Source organism: Tauraco erythrolophus, chromosome 14 (assembly GCF_009769465.1).
Source record: "Tauraco erythrolophus isolate bTauEry1 chromosome 14, bTauEry1.pri, whole genome shotgun sequence".
NCBI lineage: Eukaryota > Metazoa > Chordata > Aves > Musophagiformes > Musophagidae > Tauraco > Tauraco erythrolophus.
Genome location: NC_141478.1, coordinates 13,916,486 through 13,934,350, shown reverse-complemented (window position 1 = coordinate 13,934,350; position 17,865 = coordinate 13,916,486). Strand labels below are relative to the sequence as shown.

At 43.7% G+C, this 17,865-nt stretch overlaps 1 protein-coding gene across 1 annotated transcript in view; it reads left to right on the top strand.

Annotated features, from left to right (window-relative positions):
* Positions 1 to 6,275: 6,275 nt before the first annotated feature.
* The window catches only part of MYO5A (myosin VA), a 102,271-nt gene continuing 90,681 nt past the window's right edge, over positions 6,276 to 17,865 (top strand). The window contains 1 exon segment of the mRNA XM_086620568.1: positions 6,276 to 6,302. Coding sequence (XP_086476694.1) covers positions 6,276 to 6,302 — 27 coding nt within the window.

The following is a 17,865-nucleotide window of genomic DNA, read 5'->3' as shown; positions in this document are numbered from 1 at the left end:
CTGGATATATTGAAGCAAACTGCTTTTATAGATGTTTGTCCCAATGCGAAAACCCCTCTTTATTTTGTATGTATAAATGAAATTGAAACTTAACGATAGGACTGGGCCTGAAACAAATTTTGGAACAATTTAAGATGATTTGCTGTGTGTTGTCTGTGCCACTGTTCTGTAGCTCACATAAGGTGAGCTCTCTTGCATTTGGGAAAGTTTAAGAAAAATAGCCATTTAAATTTAAACATTCCACTCAGCTACAACTCAGCTTGTCCTGCTGGTTGGACAACACAAGCTCTTCCGATGTTCACTTAGTGACTTGCAGTTCTTAAGATTACTGCTAATTCAGCTATGAATATAATAATATCCATGTGTATATTTGAAGTACTGTAACAATAACTAGGTCAATGACTGATTATGAGCCTTCACATCTGACAGACCTCAGCAGCAGGCACAGCTATTTTGATTCTATACACTGTATAAAACTGAAGTCCAATAGTCACTTAATAGTGAATCAAACGTGACTGCAAATCGATGCTTACTTTCAGCTTACTCCAGCAAGATAACTCAGCTATCCAAATTATGTACATAATGTATTATATGAGTTTTACCATTTGATAATTACCTTTTTCAAAGAAAACCTGTCCACACTGTAGACTGGCAGTCCCTTTCATATCTTGCCTTTAAAGATAGACAGTGTTTCGTTATTAGAGTAGTACTCATGTAGGCTTATAATAGCAGATAGCACCAACATTTTATTCGAGATAGTTAAGTGGATTAATTACAACTTCACAGGTATGTCCCCAAATCTGTAGCACCGAAGGCTTCCCTCTCATTGTTCTTGATGTAGTAGGACAGTGTTTGTGTAAAGGCCACAGGAGTACTTTTTGTTGGACATATTTACACCCAGTCAGGATGTTAAGGTGATAAAAATGTCGATTGTTCTTTACAAACCTACACATTGTATAGTATACAGAATAAATTGATCTACTTAGTTTTTATTGCAACATGGAGACTTGTCTTGTCTTTACTGTGGTTTCCTAAAAGATACTGCATACTTCGGTATTTTCGATGGAAAATTTCTAAAGCCAAAACCTTGCTGCTCTGTATCATTAAAAATATGACTGGGCTTTGGTTTCTAGTATGTTAGACTACAGAATTACTTTAATGTAATCACATTTATATATATTTCAGTGCTTATTTTTCTAATAAGGCAATTAAACTTACTGTTTGAAAACTCCGTAACAGATGATTGTTTTGGTCCCTTGCACTGAGCGAAGGGGATTTCTGGAATTGGCTTGGCGTATAGAAGTTGTATTGCTATAGATTATTGGCCTGAATGTGGCAACGTTTCCAAGAAATCAAGATGCTGGAAAAAGTCCAACTGATTTCATATTCAGACTGTGACTCAGGTGCTGGTCTGTGTGCAGCTTCAAGATCTGTGTGGTATATTTACCGCAATTAGCTCTGTCACCAAGTCTGAGCTAATTGTCATGGTAACACCGTCTACACCCCGCATCTCTGACAAACCGAGGAGAAAAACGTCAGCTTGAAGTAGCATTGTTGGAGTACTGTGCTGAGGCAGTGCAAAGGCTGCATTAACACTGGCGTTAGTAACCTAAAGTAACTTCCTTGAATCTCTGTGGGGAGTGGCATCAATGCTCAGGCGAAGACAAACCATTTCAATAGAGGCCTACTGCCCAAATCTCTTTCTGATGCGAGCTGAGGCAGGTACGGTCGCACAGACCTGCACTCAGACAAGTTTTGCGTTTAGCAGCTGTGCTCGCAGAGCATGACCACGTTATTCAGGAGAGAGGCAAGATTGCAGTGACTTCTTTATTTGATGGCTGGAGGGGCTTTCTGCGAACTTGGGAAGAACAGACTGGGGGGACACACAAGCAGGATGAATTTTTCACTTGTTTTTTTTTAACTTAAACTGGAGTTGGGCTGACGTGTCATTGGAATATTTATTCCTGCCTTAGTACAAGCGAGCCACCATCTTTCAAATTCACGTCTTTGGCTTTTTCATCCCAAATTCTCACATCTATAGATCCAGAGTAAGTTGAAATCTGAAAAGTTCTATGCATATTCAAAGCATTTATTTCTGTTAAATATTTATCTTGAAAATGATCTGGCGTACTACCAGAGAGGCAGAGAGCCTTGAGCTCAACTGATGTGCTTGAAAAAACTTCAGTTTAGGGGCAGGTGGCTGAATTGTCCCTGTCTTTCTCAGGCAGTACATCTTTGTTACAACAAGGATGCTGCTGGTTATATGTTCATGACAAATATTCTGGCATATTTACAGCAGGCACAGAATTCTGTTTACTTACTGCTTTGGAAAATATTGACAAAGCCTCCACTGATGTGAGATGGGTGTTTATTTGCCTTTGGTTTAAAATGAGAAGATGAAGTACTTTTGTTTCTGACTTTGTCTAAATTTAATAACAGGTTTCAGTTGGGTTTAGTTTTTTTTACCGTTCTACGGAACAGTGTTGTAGCTCTTATTAAAAGAGGAATGTGGTTGGATAATCTGTCAACTTCTGTTGATGATATTGCAGAATAATCAAATAACTGCCGTTAACGTTCCTAGTACAGTCTCCACAGAGACTGGATTCAACCTCTGCTGGTACTTCTGTCTGCGTTAGTATGATAGGGTTTTTTCCTTACTGGATTTGAGGGGAAAAAACAACTGTAAGACTTCCTTGAGAAACAGGATTTGGATTTTTTTAAATGCATGGCATCTTCTAGGAGTTGAATTACACAGCTGAAATTACAAGGATGCTTAGATGCAAGAATGGAAGCTGTGGATTCTTCTGAACTTGAGGTCTGTTCTCAGGTGATGGTTTTTATACTGTTGAAAAAAATTTAGCTACTACATTGCAAAGAAAATATGTATGTGATGTTTTAGAGACAAGAGAAGTCTTCCTAACACAGGCGTAGGTGGATCGAGGCAAGCTTTCTGCACAGGAATTTCATCATGTAGGTTTTGTCTTCTCTGTAAGCCCGAAAAACCTGGAAGTAAATCCAGAGTGTTGCCGGGAGAATACGTGCATGGTACTAATTTTATCTCTTCCTACATATCTCTTGCATTACATCTCAGAGTTCTTGACTAGCAACTGTTCAGTCAGTACTGGCTGAAACCAGCCCTGTGTGTTTTCCATAGCTGAAAGTTACAGGCTTAATCCTTGTAGTGTGAGAATATAGGGAAGGTAGGAGGAGCATTTTAGCCCATGTTTTAGCTTTGCCTGTCTTTCCAGTGAAAGCCACTTGGAGTTAAACTGGTGTTGAATGTTGAATATACAAATGCTTTTCTGAAGGAGAGGATAGGCCCATCCACTGTGCCACATAAACCATCTCATGTTCCTTATGTTCCTGGTATATGCTATTTCTGTGCCTTTAATGATTTCCCTTTTTCGTTTGGCCAACAGAGAATCCACTGCTGACTTGCAGTACAGCGTGACAGCAACAGAATAGGAAGTCCTAATTGAGAAGGGAATTTTTCTACCGCTGTTGAACAGATCATGGATGTAAACAGAACAGAGATGTAAGAAAAAAGGACAGATGCTTTGCAGTCAGTTTCAGTTCTGAAAAAAATTACATAAACTAATCTCAATTCGTAGAAGGATTATTTTCTCTCGTTTTTCATTGGGTTCAACTTCACTGTAAGATTCTGCATGTGGACTGTGTCAGCTACATCAGCCATACATTGTCAGCTGGAGTACCGGGGAATATATGCTCTGAAATGAAATTCTATAAATGATCTTTTCAAAAAGATGCTGTGCAAGACATGAGATGAGGACATTTAAAATCTTGCCAGCAAATGATTGATGAAGGAGACACATCTTAAAGTAATTACTATGTAGTCAATCTAGATGCTTTACAAACAGGTTGTTTCTTGGCAGCTTGCAGTGCCCCCAATTCTTGTCCTTAATGACAGATTTGAAATCCTGGTTTATGCAAATTGTGTCAAATCATAGCATATTTTGGACTCAGATATCTATTTTTTGCCAGGGCTTATAATTACATTTGGCTCCTGAGCTCCAGCTGTGAATGGCTGATACAGTAATCCACAGTCCAAGCGAACTCCTGAAACGAGTCACTTTGAATTTAGAATAGATATCATCCTGAAGAAAGGGTATTAAATACTGGATATGAACAGCACGCAGTCAGAGGGGAGGTTCAGGTTCCTTCTGTAAACAACACAGATTTCTGTGGTTCATACATCCAGATTCTTAGGTTAAGCTTGTTAAAGGCAGATGATCCCACTCATAAATGAACTCTAAATCACTTTTGTGTTACACATGAAAGATGACTGGTTGCTTTAGTATAGATCTCTCTTATTTTGCCATAGTGTACACATGAAAAGCAGCTGTGCACACTTCTTAGGCAAAACCCTCACCCTGACTTAGACAGCAATTCGCAGGAACCAGTTCTGGGCTTCTTGTAGGACTGAGAGCAAATGTCCAGTTCTGCTGACAGGAGCCTCCTAGGCACAGGACAGTAACGGTAATTGTGGCTGATAATCCTGGACGTACTAGCAGAACATATGAAGGAAGGTGGGTTTTTTTTAAGTCAATTCTCATTAGAGTTTCAACTGTGAACTCTCCTAGCAAGACTTTTTTTAACCTCTTTTCTGAATTTTCTAACCTTAGGTTACTAGCTGCGAAGACCATATATCTGTGCCTAATACAAACAACTCCAGGAAAGGCTCCGTATTTTCATCTTTACTATTTTTCATTTGTGCTTGCTACTCCTCTGTCTCCTTTCCTTCAGATAGCAGGGGTAAAGTACAGCTAGATTATAGCATTTATTTGGAGTGATTATTTTGGGAGTCAAGATGGCTTGATTTTTATTTCTGGCTGTTACTCAGTTGAGTGATTTTGAGCAGGTCTCTTTCATGGCTCCTTTTCTCTGTGGAACAAGTTTGTCTGTCTTTGATAGTCACAGCGAGTTTTCAGGGGGAGTCCAGATGTCACCCACTGAATACAGAGCCATTATCTAAACTGTTGAATTTTGCAGAGATGATACCACTTAAAAAGTCAAAGCAGTTTGGTGGAGAGTATGGCAAAGATAACTGTTTCAAACTTGTTTTGTATTTTGGACCACTTGGACTGGTAGAATGCATTCCCAATGTGGAAAAGGAAAATACAGATAGTGATAGCTTCAGTTCTGCTGTCAAGTGAATTGCCATAATGTTGAGGTGTAAAAAAAACACCTCTTAATGATTCATAAAGCAAATGAACTGCCAGCTCAAGACCTATCCAGAACATGGATTATACTTTTCATTCCCTTTTGACATAGAAGTCTAACTTTTGAAAGATGCGTACCTTCATTTCCTGGTGAGAGGTGGACTTGCTTATCGAAGGAACTGTTCTTGGGCCCATTCTTTTTGGTGTTTTGAGTAGCGGTTTGAATGATAAAAAGGTTGTAAACAATTTGAAGGATAGAATCAGAGAGAGAAAATAAAAAAATGGAAAATGTGGCACCTGAGAAATACAGGCAGAAATACACAACGGGAATAACTGGATAGGTGGTGGGATGGCAGCCAGGCGCGTAGAGGCTGCAGCAGGCTGTAACCCAGGTGCAAATCCAGTAAGATGAGGCTGCTGCACAGGAGGCTGATCGTTTTCGTTAACTGGAGAGTTGCCTGTGAAAGGGAGGGATCGTTCCCCTGCACCCGGCGCTGGCGATGCCCCGGCTGCCGTGCCTGCGGGTCCGGGAACCGCACCTCGGCAGTACACGGGCCGGAAAGCAACAAAAATTCTAAACGTCCCTGACGAAGAAATGAGTCATTTGTTCAGTCTAGGAGAAGAAAAAGAAAAGCGGGATCGGGAGAGAAGGGAGGGATACCGGTTCTTCCGCCAAGCGGGAGGCCGCTGTTGGGCCGCGCCGCGGGGGGCGGAGGAGCGGCCTGAGCCGGGGCGCGGCGGGAGGCGGGAGGCGGACAGCCTCCCCCAGCCCCTGCCCGTCGGTCCTGCGCGCCCTCGCGGGTCCGGCGGCGCGGAGGGGGAGTGGCCAGCGCCTGGCTGCCCGCGGCCCCCGGGCACGGCGCTCCGCGGGCAGCGGTCTCCCGCCTGCCCGCCCGTGGGAGGCATCGCGCCGCCTGCCCGCCGCTCCCACAATGCACAGAGCGGCGGCAGTCCCGCCGCTCGCCAGGTAGCAACATGGCGCGTCGCGCCCAGGCCGCCGCCTGAGCATCCTCCCACCCGCCCTCCCTTCCTCCGCCGCCTCCGCCCCGCGCCGCCGGGGTGCCGCAGAGGGGCCGCCCGCCCGCGCCCTGCGCCATGGCAGCCTCCGAGCTCTACACGAAGGTAGGGCGGCGGCGGGGCCGGGGGGCTGCGCGGGGGCGGCTGAGGGGGGAGCGCGGCCCGGGCGGGCATTCCCGCGCCGAGCGGGGCGAGGGAGGGCGCAGGCAGGGGCCGGCGCGGCCGTCCGCGGCCCCGGCGGCTCTCGCCGGCGCCTCTTCCCAAGATGGACCCGCATCCCGGCGGGGCGCGGGGGCAGCTCCCCGCCGCCGGTGAGTCACGGCCCTGCTGCGCCGCCGCTCCCCAGAGAGGCTCTGCCCGCCGGGCCGGGCCGGGCGGGGGGCGGGCAGCGCCGCTGCGGCGGCGTCCGCCCGCAGCGCACCGCACCGCACCGCGGGGGAACTGGCCGCGCCGCCCTTCCCGCCGCGGGCGCAGGGGACTTGCCGGCGGCAAGCGGCCGGGGCGGCTCGGCCAGCTCGGCGGTGATGCGCCGCTCCTTGGAGGAGCGCTTTGGCTTAGGATGGCCATGCCGTGCCCTGCCCTGCTGTTCGGTTATCTCCTCCAGAAATACCGCCCTGTGCCTTGCAGAACACCACCTTTTCCAACATCGGCGCTTTGATATTAAACTAACCTTTTTGATGACACTGCACCTTTAGATTATATTTATTCTTTTGGCCGTCGTTCAGAAGCCCTACAGTCAGCAGTGATGTAGTGCGTGACTCTCATATGCTTTTTAAACAGACGTTTTTCTAATCTTTTTAGTCATGGGTGTGAGTATCTCATCAACTTCTACCCGGAAACAGTTACTGCCCTATGCCTCTTGATGATGGCAAAGCCTACAAATCAAGAGCTGTGGAAGTGATGTTTTATCCACTAGTAATGCATTGTTTTCGTTGCTCTGCCTGGATCTAGTGCAAAAATCTGAAAAAAATTGACAGTCCACTGGGTTTTAAGGGCAGAAGGCATCATTGGGGTCACCAGAACTGAGCACTGCGGGGTAATATAGCAAAGTCCAAGTACTTCTTTCGAAAAGCTTGCACAGTCAAAGTGTGTTTTATTGAAAGACATGCTGTCAAGATCCCTGAGCCACTTCATGAAATACTCTGAAATCATCCCCATTCGAGCTCTTTGTGTGAGGAGAGAAAGGAAAGGAAACAAGTTTTTTTGTTCTAGCATGAATAGTTCACCTTATTTGTAGAGTCCGCCCACTCGGATGCAGTGGACAGCACATTCGTACTGATACACAGTCAATCAAACTGGACAGTCCTTTCAATAGACTTGACCATATCTGAATAGTATGTTTATGTAGGAGAGATTCGATGTGAGGAAGTGAGGTGCATGCCTGCCCCCCTAAAGAATGATCAATACATCAGCTGATATGAGGTGTCTTGTGTCTCATAGAAGAGTCTCTCTCTTAACTGTCGTTGCAAAAAGGGATGAAAATCAGCATTCTGGTCAAGAGAGCAGTGGTACTGCAGAGTTGTTCCCAGGCACCCAGTAGACCTCCTCTATCTAAGGAGTTATTTTGGAAAGGTATTCTTGATTTACGTCTCTCTGTGGATGTTCTTATTACAGAATTAAAATGTCTCGTAAAGAGTTGATCAGAAATATTTTTTTTCCCTAATTTCCAACTCTATCTGACCTTGAATTCACTTCCTTGAGTGGTTAAATCCTTTGGTCAGGCACTGCCCCAAAAATGTGGGTGTCCTGTTGTCTTGGGACGGTGTTTCAGTGGGGAAAGCTCAGGGCCCCTTGTGGAAGGCATGGCTCTGAATCGGGCACCAGGATAGGAAAGCTGCTGGGCATTCAAGAGAAAGTGTCTCTGCTGGCTTCCCTCTCTGCTAACTTCCCAAGTAAAGCCACCTTGCTGTTTAATTCACATTCAATATCTCATCTTTGATTAAGTGACATGAATAATGGATTTAAGGTCATAGCACGCAGAGGTACAAAGAGCAAACACAAAGTCAAACAAGTGCAGCAGTGGTGCTCCGGTAGGGCCTTGCTGGGCGATGAGGGCCAACGAGATGGCTTCTGTGCTTTACTCTGACACCACAGGCTGTTCTTGTCCTCTTTAGAGCCATATGTAGGCACAGAAAGAGCGACTTTCACATCTTTTTTATACTGGCAGGCAGAGTCAGGATTGTCATTCAGGACAGCTGCTTAAAGTACCAGAGCTTCCAATACAGCATCGACACTTAACGTATGATATTGGCATGGATATTTTGCTGGTAAGCAGGGCAGGGTATGAATTTGCAGCACATTGTTGCTAACTCTGCGTGTGCACATGTGTGACCTGAAGCAACATACCTGGCAGCTGTCTTACCCTCTCCCACTGGAAACCCTCGTCCCAGCTTGCCTGAGTTGTTCAGGTCGCTGTGTTCACGTGAGTTACTTAGAACAACAGTTGGTAAAGTTGTGTTAATGACTGGATGACCAGTGTTGCAAAGAAGTTGTCTGAGAACAGCAAAAGCAGACTTTTTATTTGCAGCTATTCTTTGGGCTCTCTGCTGTACGCTTCAGTGTGTCCAGTTTTGCCAACATGCACTGTTAAGCCTTCACATTTGTTTTCTTTGCATGCCACTGTAAAAATAGCGCCCACTGTCCCAACCACATGTGCCATCTTAAAATAGCATAAAGAAACTCTCATTTTCCCAGGCTAAATTATTTTTTTGTTAAAAACTAGCAATAGTCATTTTTGAAGGAGTCGTGCTACTCCTATGAAAATCCTATTCCTTTGATTCACCTAGGTGTGTATCTAAACTTGATGACAGCGTAGACAGCCTCATTGTTGCGCGTGGTTGTAGTTAATGTGGAAATTTGGATTTAGACTGAAGGACTGGCTCTAGCGCACTCACAAGCTAGTTGTGAACAATGGGCCCAAACCGTGCCGGACTTTGTATTCCTGTGCCCCATGACACTGTAACTACAGACTGTGCTTGAAGATATTAGCTTCAGTTTTGGAGTGCAGCAGTTTAAAGCTGGTCCATTGGTTATATCCCAGGTATTCCTATTTGAAATATTATGCCTATGAGCTCTGTTTAACTTGTCCTGCCACTGGCAGGTTGGTGGTCCTGCTGTAAGATTGTTTCTGAAAGTTTTGGTTCTTTGGCTTTGGAAACAAACTTAGGAGAATTTCCATGTAATTCCTGAGTCACCATAGCCCTGCTGGGCGGTGCTTGGATGTAGCTGATCAGCATTGCAGTAACTGTTGACCAACAACAGATACATACTTACTTCTGCTGACCCATAAAAACTGATAGGGACAATCTAGGCCATGCATCGACTTTGTTAAAGTGTGATGTGCTTTCCTTGGAAATTAACAACAAATGAGAACGCTTTGCCTAGACCTGGAACTCATCTGACTCCTCTGCACTGGCTGAAGTGCCATGTTGCATGTTAGACATCACCTTTGTGAGTTTCAGGTGTGTAAAACCAAGCCCCAGCATGTGCTGTCACTGCCTGTACATGAAAATAAGCAAAGCAGCTCAGACACTGTGTTTATGCCGCCTCTTTTACAGTCAGAGTGAAGAGTTGACATCATTCAGTCATTTTTTCGTCTCCATTTCCATCCTTTTTTCCCTGGGTTTGAGTTGTTTCTGTTTCATGGTGTGCTTTCCTTGAGCATGCTGCTTCACCCTCTTGGGATTTCTGTTTCAGTTTCGGATGGCTGCGTGCTGTGCACTTATTTATTTATTTATTTATCCATTCAGTCAGACATACATTTATTTTTATTCTTGCTGCAACTGATATGTTCCTCCTTTTGCAGTGTCTTTGAGATTAGGGGCAGCTAGCTCCAGCTAGCTTGCTCGTAATTTAGGGCCTAATCCAATTTCAGTTAAAGTGAGTGGAAACATTCCTTTGAACACAGAGGAATCAGTAAACAGTTTTTGCTGGAAAGCACGGTCTGGACAAGCTGAACTCTGTAGCTGACCTTCAGTCCTGCTGCTCTCTCCTTTTAATCGTTCAGTTTGAGGGTTTATAAGCAGTAAATTGGGTTAGGGAAGTATCAGAGGGAACTGCATAGAACAAAAACCCACTTGTGCAGTCCCCAGTGTAGCAAAGAGCCCTTTCTTGCTTTCCTGGGGCTGTCTGCAGGCAGCTGCCTCGGGTGTGAAGCCAAGGTCGTTACAAGACTTGGTCTTCCCTGTCAGTTGTGCTGGGTCCTTGCAAGCGAAAATGGCGAAAGGCAGATTCTGACCAGGTTATGGCTCTTCTTGGGTACGTTAATGGTACATGAGGAAGGAAATACAGTAAAAACCCACCTAAGCATAAGAGAGGAAATATAACTGTATTTCCAAATTTCTGTGCTTATTAGTAGGCTTTTTTTTTGGGGGGGTGGGTGGTGGTGGTGGTGTAAAAAAAAGCTGCCTTAATTATACAGTCTTGTATATTACTGTTCAAACTATTGCAAGTGACATAAGTGTTTTCTAAACATGAAACAATAACCAGTTGTCTCAGTAGATTGCTGCTTTGTTCTTCCAGAGCCGTGCTGCCCAGTAATGCAGTGATGGGAGTTGTTCATCCCCACGCACAACTTGGGTGTCTCGCTCTGCCTCTGAGTTGGACCCGTGCAGTTCAGAGCAGAGAGGCTGTTGCAGAGGTCAAATGGGTACTGTCAAGCAATTACATCTGCAAATGACAGTGAGCCTTCACAGTGTATTTTACAACTGTATCTCTGCCTTTTCTAAAAATCTAATGCAGCAGCGAAAGAGGGGATATTTTAGTTGCTTTTCTGCTTCATGGACCTACCATGTTGCTGGAATAAATACGATGGCAACTCTGCCAGTGACAACTCACAACTGTGTGCACCAGCTTTATTCCTATTGCTTTTAAATTGAAGGTGCTGGGGATGTAATTACCCGACAATCTAACAATACTTGTTTTGACCTAACCTTGACATTTTATTACGTTTTTTTAAAAAAAAAAAAGTGTTTCCTGTAGTTGGATGCCAACCACAGCAGCCTAAGAAACTGAAAAAACTTAGCTTTCTAACGGCAGTTTTGCAACATGTCCGCAATCTATTATTCTTGTTAAAAGAAACTGTGAGCCTTGGGAAGCAAGACGAGTGATGGTTTGAGTCAGAGCCCAGCCTGTGCCAGAGCGTCTCCCCTGGGTGCCGACTGTGTCCGGAGGAGGAAGTGGTACCACCCTGGGCAGGGCAGTGGGGCCAGAGAGGTTGCAAGCTGATTGTGAGAGCTTCTTGCAGCCCACAAATAGTTTTTGGGAGGACATATCCTGTAGGCCTAGTGAAACACTGAAAGTGTAGATTGTTGGGAGCTGGTTTTGGGGGAGAGGACATCATAGCTTTATATTTAAAAAAGCTTTTTTTTTTTCTGTAGACCTAATCTTGAATGTTGTGTGAATTCTTTGTTACATGTGAAGAATAACTGTGGAGGCCCCATTTATAATAATTGGTCTTCTTTGTTTAACTCTTTAAGTATCATGTTAAAACATTTACCTAATAATATTATGTGAGATCCCCCACAAACTGTCATCAGCAATCCTTGCAGAATAATAACATCTGTACATCGAGCTGCCACTGGTTATTTGCAGTCTGTTTCTACTGCAGTGATTTTATAGCATGTGCCAGATGGCTTAGGTAATGGATTACTATTATTTTTTAGATAAATACATGATTAGATAAAGTGCTGTCAAGCTCCTGCCATGTCAGGAAATGTGTGCAATGAGCACTGAGCACTTTCAGTGAGCCGTAGAGCTCCAGGTTGAGTTGGAAGGGATAGGCGGCTGGTCAGGCAGATGTACCTGACTCAGGGTCCTCCTCGTGGGGCCTTTGGGAGTTTAATCCTCTCCATGTGTTCTAATAACAAAGTGATTTGTCTCTGTCTTTCATGAGACTCATTATTTAATCTCTGCAGGACTAAAGAAAGCATTTTTGTTACTGAAATTTGCTCATTGAACCAGTTGAATTGGTGGAAGTCACAGAAACATCCAGTATCACAAGGTTTCACTGTTTCTGGATGGTCTATTTTAATAGGATTTAAAAAAAGCAAGAAGAGATGCTAAGGTTAGTTGTAGATGGTGTTTCTGCTGTAAGGGAAAAGCAGCGTGCAGCTGGCAAGTCTGCTGTCCTGTGGGTACCAGTGGGATGGTGCCTGGATTTCTGGCGGGTCAGAACAGCCACGGCCGCAGAGCCCAGAGGAGCCAGCCACTTGGGCTGTCCTACAGGGACATTCATTCTGTTTGGATTTCTTTACTCGAAAACACGAAGCATACACAAACCAAATATTTAGCTGTTTGAAGCCTTGTTTATATTGCTGGAATCTTTGACACCTGCATGTGTATGTGAGCACAGGTACAGACATTGCTGGTTTGAAAGGCGTCTTGGCTTGGGGCAGGATGGTGGGCCCGGTTTCTCTTTGCTGCAAGAGCTCCTCTGATGAGAGCCAGTGATTTGTTTTATGCCTCTCGATTAAAGTCAGCTTGCTTGGTTTACGTGTGTGAAGTTAGGGACAAGCAGAGCCTGAACACTTGGCTGGGTTTTCTTTCGTATGCTTGAAGGTGCAGAGGTTGTTCTCTGGTCTAATTTTGTGCTCGCTGTAGTGGAGCAGTGTTTACTGCTGTATTACGCTCGACTCTGATAGTGAGTATTTGTACAGTTGGGCCGAGGGCCAAGAAGCTGCGTTTGGGCAAGGCTATTGTTCCTGCTGCTTTGTTAGCAAGCTGCTCGGACGAGTTGAAGCAGCAGTGTGCACCTTCTGCTTGTCTTCTCTGCTGCTGAAGTAGCAAGGAAGAGCTTTCTATTTTCCCTTTGTAATAGGTGTTTCTTGTTGCAGAAAATATGGTATTAGGGTCAGAATAAACCCATAGTTTTTGGAAGTTTTCGTCATGTCTGTGACTTCAACTTTTTCCTCAGACTGTAACTTTTTGCTTAAGTTATTGTCATAGACCATAACTCTAGTCTTGATACGCCACAACAAATGTGTGTTTTTGTTTTGGGGAAGGTGCTGCTAAGAGATTGATTGGTTTAAATTGGTATCAAAACTTCTAAATAAGTAGAAATGCATTAGGCACAAAATTAAACTTCTTATCTAAAGGTCATGGGAGATAGAGAAAATTCAAACTGTGTTGAATTCAAAGGCTCTTTGTATGGTAACTTTTTGTTGGCTTTACTTTTGAGCTGCATCCAGGATGGAGAGTTGTAGGGTTGGGTTGCTAAGGCCTCATTTACCAACGCTAATAGCAAAGCTTTTAGTGACTTTCCTGGCAGAGAACAGCACTTTCATGCTTGTGCCAGTGCCGCGCTCTGTGCCACCCTTTGCTTAGGACTGCATCATTTCCTCCTCGATCTCAGCGTTGCTTGGCTTTGCCTAACCCTGGCTTTGCTTAAGCATCATGCGAAGATCTATCTTTATTCCATGTGAGTAATCACATTGCTTAACTTTATGCTTTGAAATTGAGCGTGTAAATCTGAAAGATTGGGCCTTCGATTATCTATTTCCTCTTATTGCAGGGAAACAGCTTTGCTGTTGTATACCTGCTTAGAATAATCTGTGCAGGAAAACAAATGAAGACATACCCTAGGGATGCCGTCTTGTCGAGTTCTTTGTGTTAAACTCTATGTATGCAGTGTTGCAGTAAGTTAGGACCTGTCTACTTAAAACCCAATTTTAATATTTAATAGCAAAAGTGGACATTCAGGAGTAGCTTCCGCTTTCAGGACCCCCACCATCTCAGGGAGATAATGGTTCCACTCATCATCTTTTACAATAGCCCACTTTCTCACTTTGCTACAGGCAGCACTAACGTGCGATGCTGTGTGAGATGGATAACCTGAACTGCCCAGCACTGCGCAAATGTGAAAAGCACCAGAGTTATCGAGCTGATGATCTTGATCTTGATCTTGATTGTGGGGTCTTCCTGTTCCTGGCTATCTGGGTCATAACCTGTGTTTTTTCTGTCACAATATAGCTGCTTTGCTGCCTGCTCTCTGTTGATGACAGTATTTAGTAGTTTTATTTCAATATATCTTAGTCTATTTATATACAAATAAAATGTAAAGAAGAGATCAGTGCTTGCTAAAAGATTTGTGGGGCTTGTTTTGTTTGTTGTTTTTTTGTTTGTTTGTTTGTTTTAAGAAGAGGATAGTAGTACTTGGTGCGATTATATGAGAGGAGTGCCCTCCTTGCTGAATTCTGGGCATTAAGCAGCTGGAAGGTAAGCACAGGAAATATTAAGCACTACCAATAAAGTTTGAAGACTTGACTCCTACTGCATGTCTATGGATTGCAGATGTCGACCCAACTTTTAATGTATCTGCAAATTTGAATGCAAATTCTGAAGAAGGTGAAACTGGATTACTTACAAAAAGTGGTGATCTTGTGTCTTTACACCATCTGTTTTCCTTAATGGCATGGATTTAATTTCTTTGGCCTGTTAATCTGGGACAATAGCAAGAATTGTCACAGATCTTTCCCTGAATAATAATGGCATGGAGGTACTCAAGGCTGGGGTAAACCTTCTTAAAGTGTTAAGGGAGAAGAAGGTACAAACCTAACATCAAATAAGCAAGTATGAATGAGAAGTGACCATGCTGATGCACGGTCTGAGGGAGCAGTGCGAAGATTAAACTGGAGGAGACACAGTCAAGAATGCAGAATGCAGCTGTGCCTACAGGGTCGTCTTGGAGTTTGTTACCGCCATGCTGTTTGGTGAAAGTCGCGGTTATTTTCCAAACATCTTGAAAGCTGTTGCATTTCTCTCCTTGCTCATCAAATCTTCATTTTTTACCTTTTAACCCCTTTTCAGGTGTGGCTGTAGGTAAGGCTGTCGGGGTAATTCACAAAGAATAAAAGCTGCCGCTGGTAATTAGCAGAAGTGACTTGTTGAGTTTATTTAGCTTTTAGGAGACAGTGGAAATGGTTGAGAGCAGACTCTTCCAGGCTACTTACACTGTGGTCTGATGAGAGCTCTCGCTTTAAAATGAAATGTAAGGTCTAAATCAGTGTTGCTTTGAAGAGCTCTCTTTCTGTCTTTGTAGTAGTTAACACGGGGGGAAATAAAACGTGTGGGTGGTCATGTCAAGTTCCCTAAGGTTGCCGCGTGGTTAGATGTAAACTGCATGTTTCTAGCCTGACAGTCCTAAATACAGAAGAACAGAGACTTCTCATCTGAGTGACTTTCACACCCTTATGGCCTCTTTTTTTTTAAATGGATACGAAAAATCGTGAAGTCGTGTCTTTCGGTTCTTACGTTTGATTATCACAAGACAAGAGAATTTTGCAGTTCCTTTGTGATTTACAGGAGGACACTCTTGCTCTTTGTGGAGCCAGAGAAATAAACTAAAAATACTATGAGTTGGTCGAACAACGCGTGAATTCATTGCCCCAGCATGGCTTGTCACACGTTACTCTCTGCAGACTCCATGGGTTATTCATAAGTATCTTTAAAGCAGATGACCTCAGTTGTTTTGCTGAGGAAACCAGAGAGAGAGATTCCCAAGTTGCCTTATGAGTTAGTGCACACCAATACAAGGAATATGGAAATATTTCCATGGAGATTGAGCCTATCTTGCCTGGAAAGAAAATGTCAACTGCCTCTGAAAGTGCTGAAAATCTGCGTTACGAGAGGTGTGGGCTGGAAATAGATGGTTTAGACTCTATGTATGTTAAAGTAAGTAGAATATGTTTGGTTATTTTCTTGATTTTAACATAGGTGAAGGCTGTATAGCCAAGCATATAATAGCTTATTAGTATAATAGTTTATTAGTAAAGGTTTAAAGTAAGTAGAGTTTTGACTGATAGTCTGGAGATACATAAAGAAGGCTTTTTTAAAGATGCCAGACAATAATTTCATCATTTAGGACATCGTCTCTCTTAGAAAAATCTTACATGAGGAGAAGCATTTGCAGAAGTTGTTAGAATTTGGTGTCAGTGCACTTCTTCCTTGTGACAATCTATGTTTTGGAAATACAAAAGCAATACAAACTTTTTGCAAACAATCAAGTAGATAACGCTTGTAGAGAAAAGGAGTGGAACGGTTTCTCTAAGGCTAAATATGGTATACAATTTCCAGCTACTGTGAAGGGCTTGAGCGTCACTCCCCTCTCCGACACAGCGGTGTTTTCCATAATTTCTCATGCTAATCAGGGTTAGAATTGCCCTAATGAAATGGGCTGGAGCAGGCAGCCCTGGGGTCCTGGCGGCGCTGGCAGCCAGCGCAGCCCAGCTGCTCCCCGTGGCTGCCGCAGGCACCTTTCACTTGGGGGGTTCACCAGAGCAGGGCTGAGGGTCGCGGGGGAAGAAACACAGCCTCCCTCGCCGGAGAGTTTCTGGCAGCAGCGTGGTGGCCGTTAACCCTAGTTCTGCTTTCACAGCTTCCCCCGACGCTTGAGGAGGCTCTTTGGGAGGTTAAACTCCGCTCGCGGGTTTTAAGTTAGAGCTTGCCGAGTTGTTCATATGGTTTCTGTTTTTCTTTCATGGGGACTTGCTGTTCATTTCCCCTGAAAAAATTGTGGGACTAAATATAGCTGCATTAGATGTGCAGTTATATATGGCAGAAAGGTGTCTGCGGTGTGGAGTTGACCATAATGACAGAGTTGTGTTCTGGTTCAGCTCAGTAAAACTAGTTTTCCCTGAATAAATCAAGCTAAATCAGTAAAAGCTCTGTTTTAATGATGTAACTTAACTGCATCTCAGCCTGGGGCTTCTCTGTCATTCTAACAAAAACCAACCAGTTAATTTTGGATTTTTAGAACCTCAAGCAGATATTTTACTTTCAGTGTGACTTTTTTTGGGGGCTAGGATTAAGTAAAACCAAAAGAATGCTATTTGGGTTTGATCTTAACTTTACAGAAAGATACTCAGAAAAGTACAGCCTTATCTACTATCAAATTTTACACCAGATATCTTTGCTTTCATTTTTAGCTTTTAAATTAAGCTTTCACAGTTTAGTCCTCAATTGTCCATACTCCAGATGTTTTACAGATATCAGAAAATTTAGTGTCATTTCACCTCGGTGAGCTAGGTGATCTATTATGGCTCCACTACTTTTTTCTCAATAGCTTCTTGTTTTAAACTCCAGCGCTGTAGCACGGCACGGCGCAGTGCATCTGCCTGATCAATACTGCCCTTTATTTTCCCTTCCTGCCTAGGCGAGTGCTAGATACACCAAGTAGTCTCAGGGCAGTGATGCAGATGGCTCTCTGCTGAAGCAGAGACACTGAGACAAAAGACAACGCTTCCTCTTTCTGCGTGTATGAACCTGAGATGAAGAACCAGCTGCAGCCCGTGCTATGAGCCCCTTCTGTCCTGGAGCAAAGCTTGGGCTGCCCTGCGTGGTGCCAGAAACCATTCAGTTATCCTGCCTGTTGTAGGTCAGGTTTCTTTGGGGAAAATAATTTTTAAAAGCTTCTGTAAGATCTTAAATCCATTTAAGAACTTGTGAAAATGAAGTAAATGTTTCATTCTGTGACGTCAGCATGTAAAAATATGTGAAAAACATGAGGATCTTGATTGAATTTGTACCAGGGGTCTGGAAACAACACTTTAGCATTTAGTTAATCATGCTATGAAGTCTATATTATGACTTGCTTCATCTTAGTGTTAAAACAAAATTCTACAACCACTTCTTTTATTTGGCCTCATAGTATTTATTTTCTTGGATCTTAAAT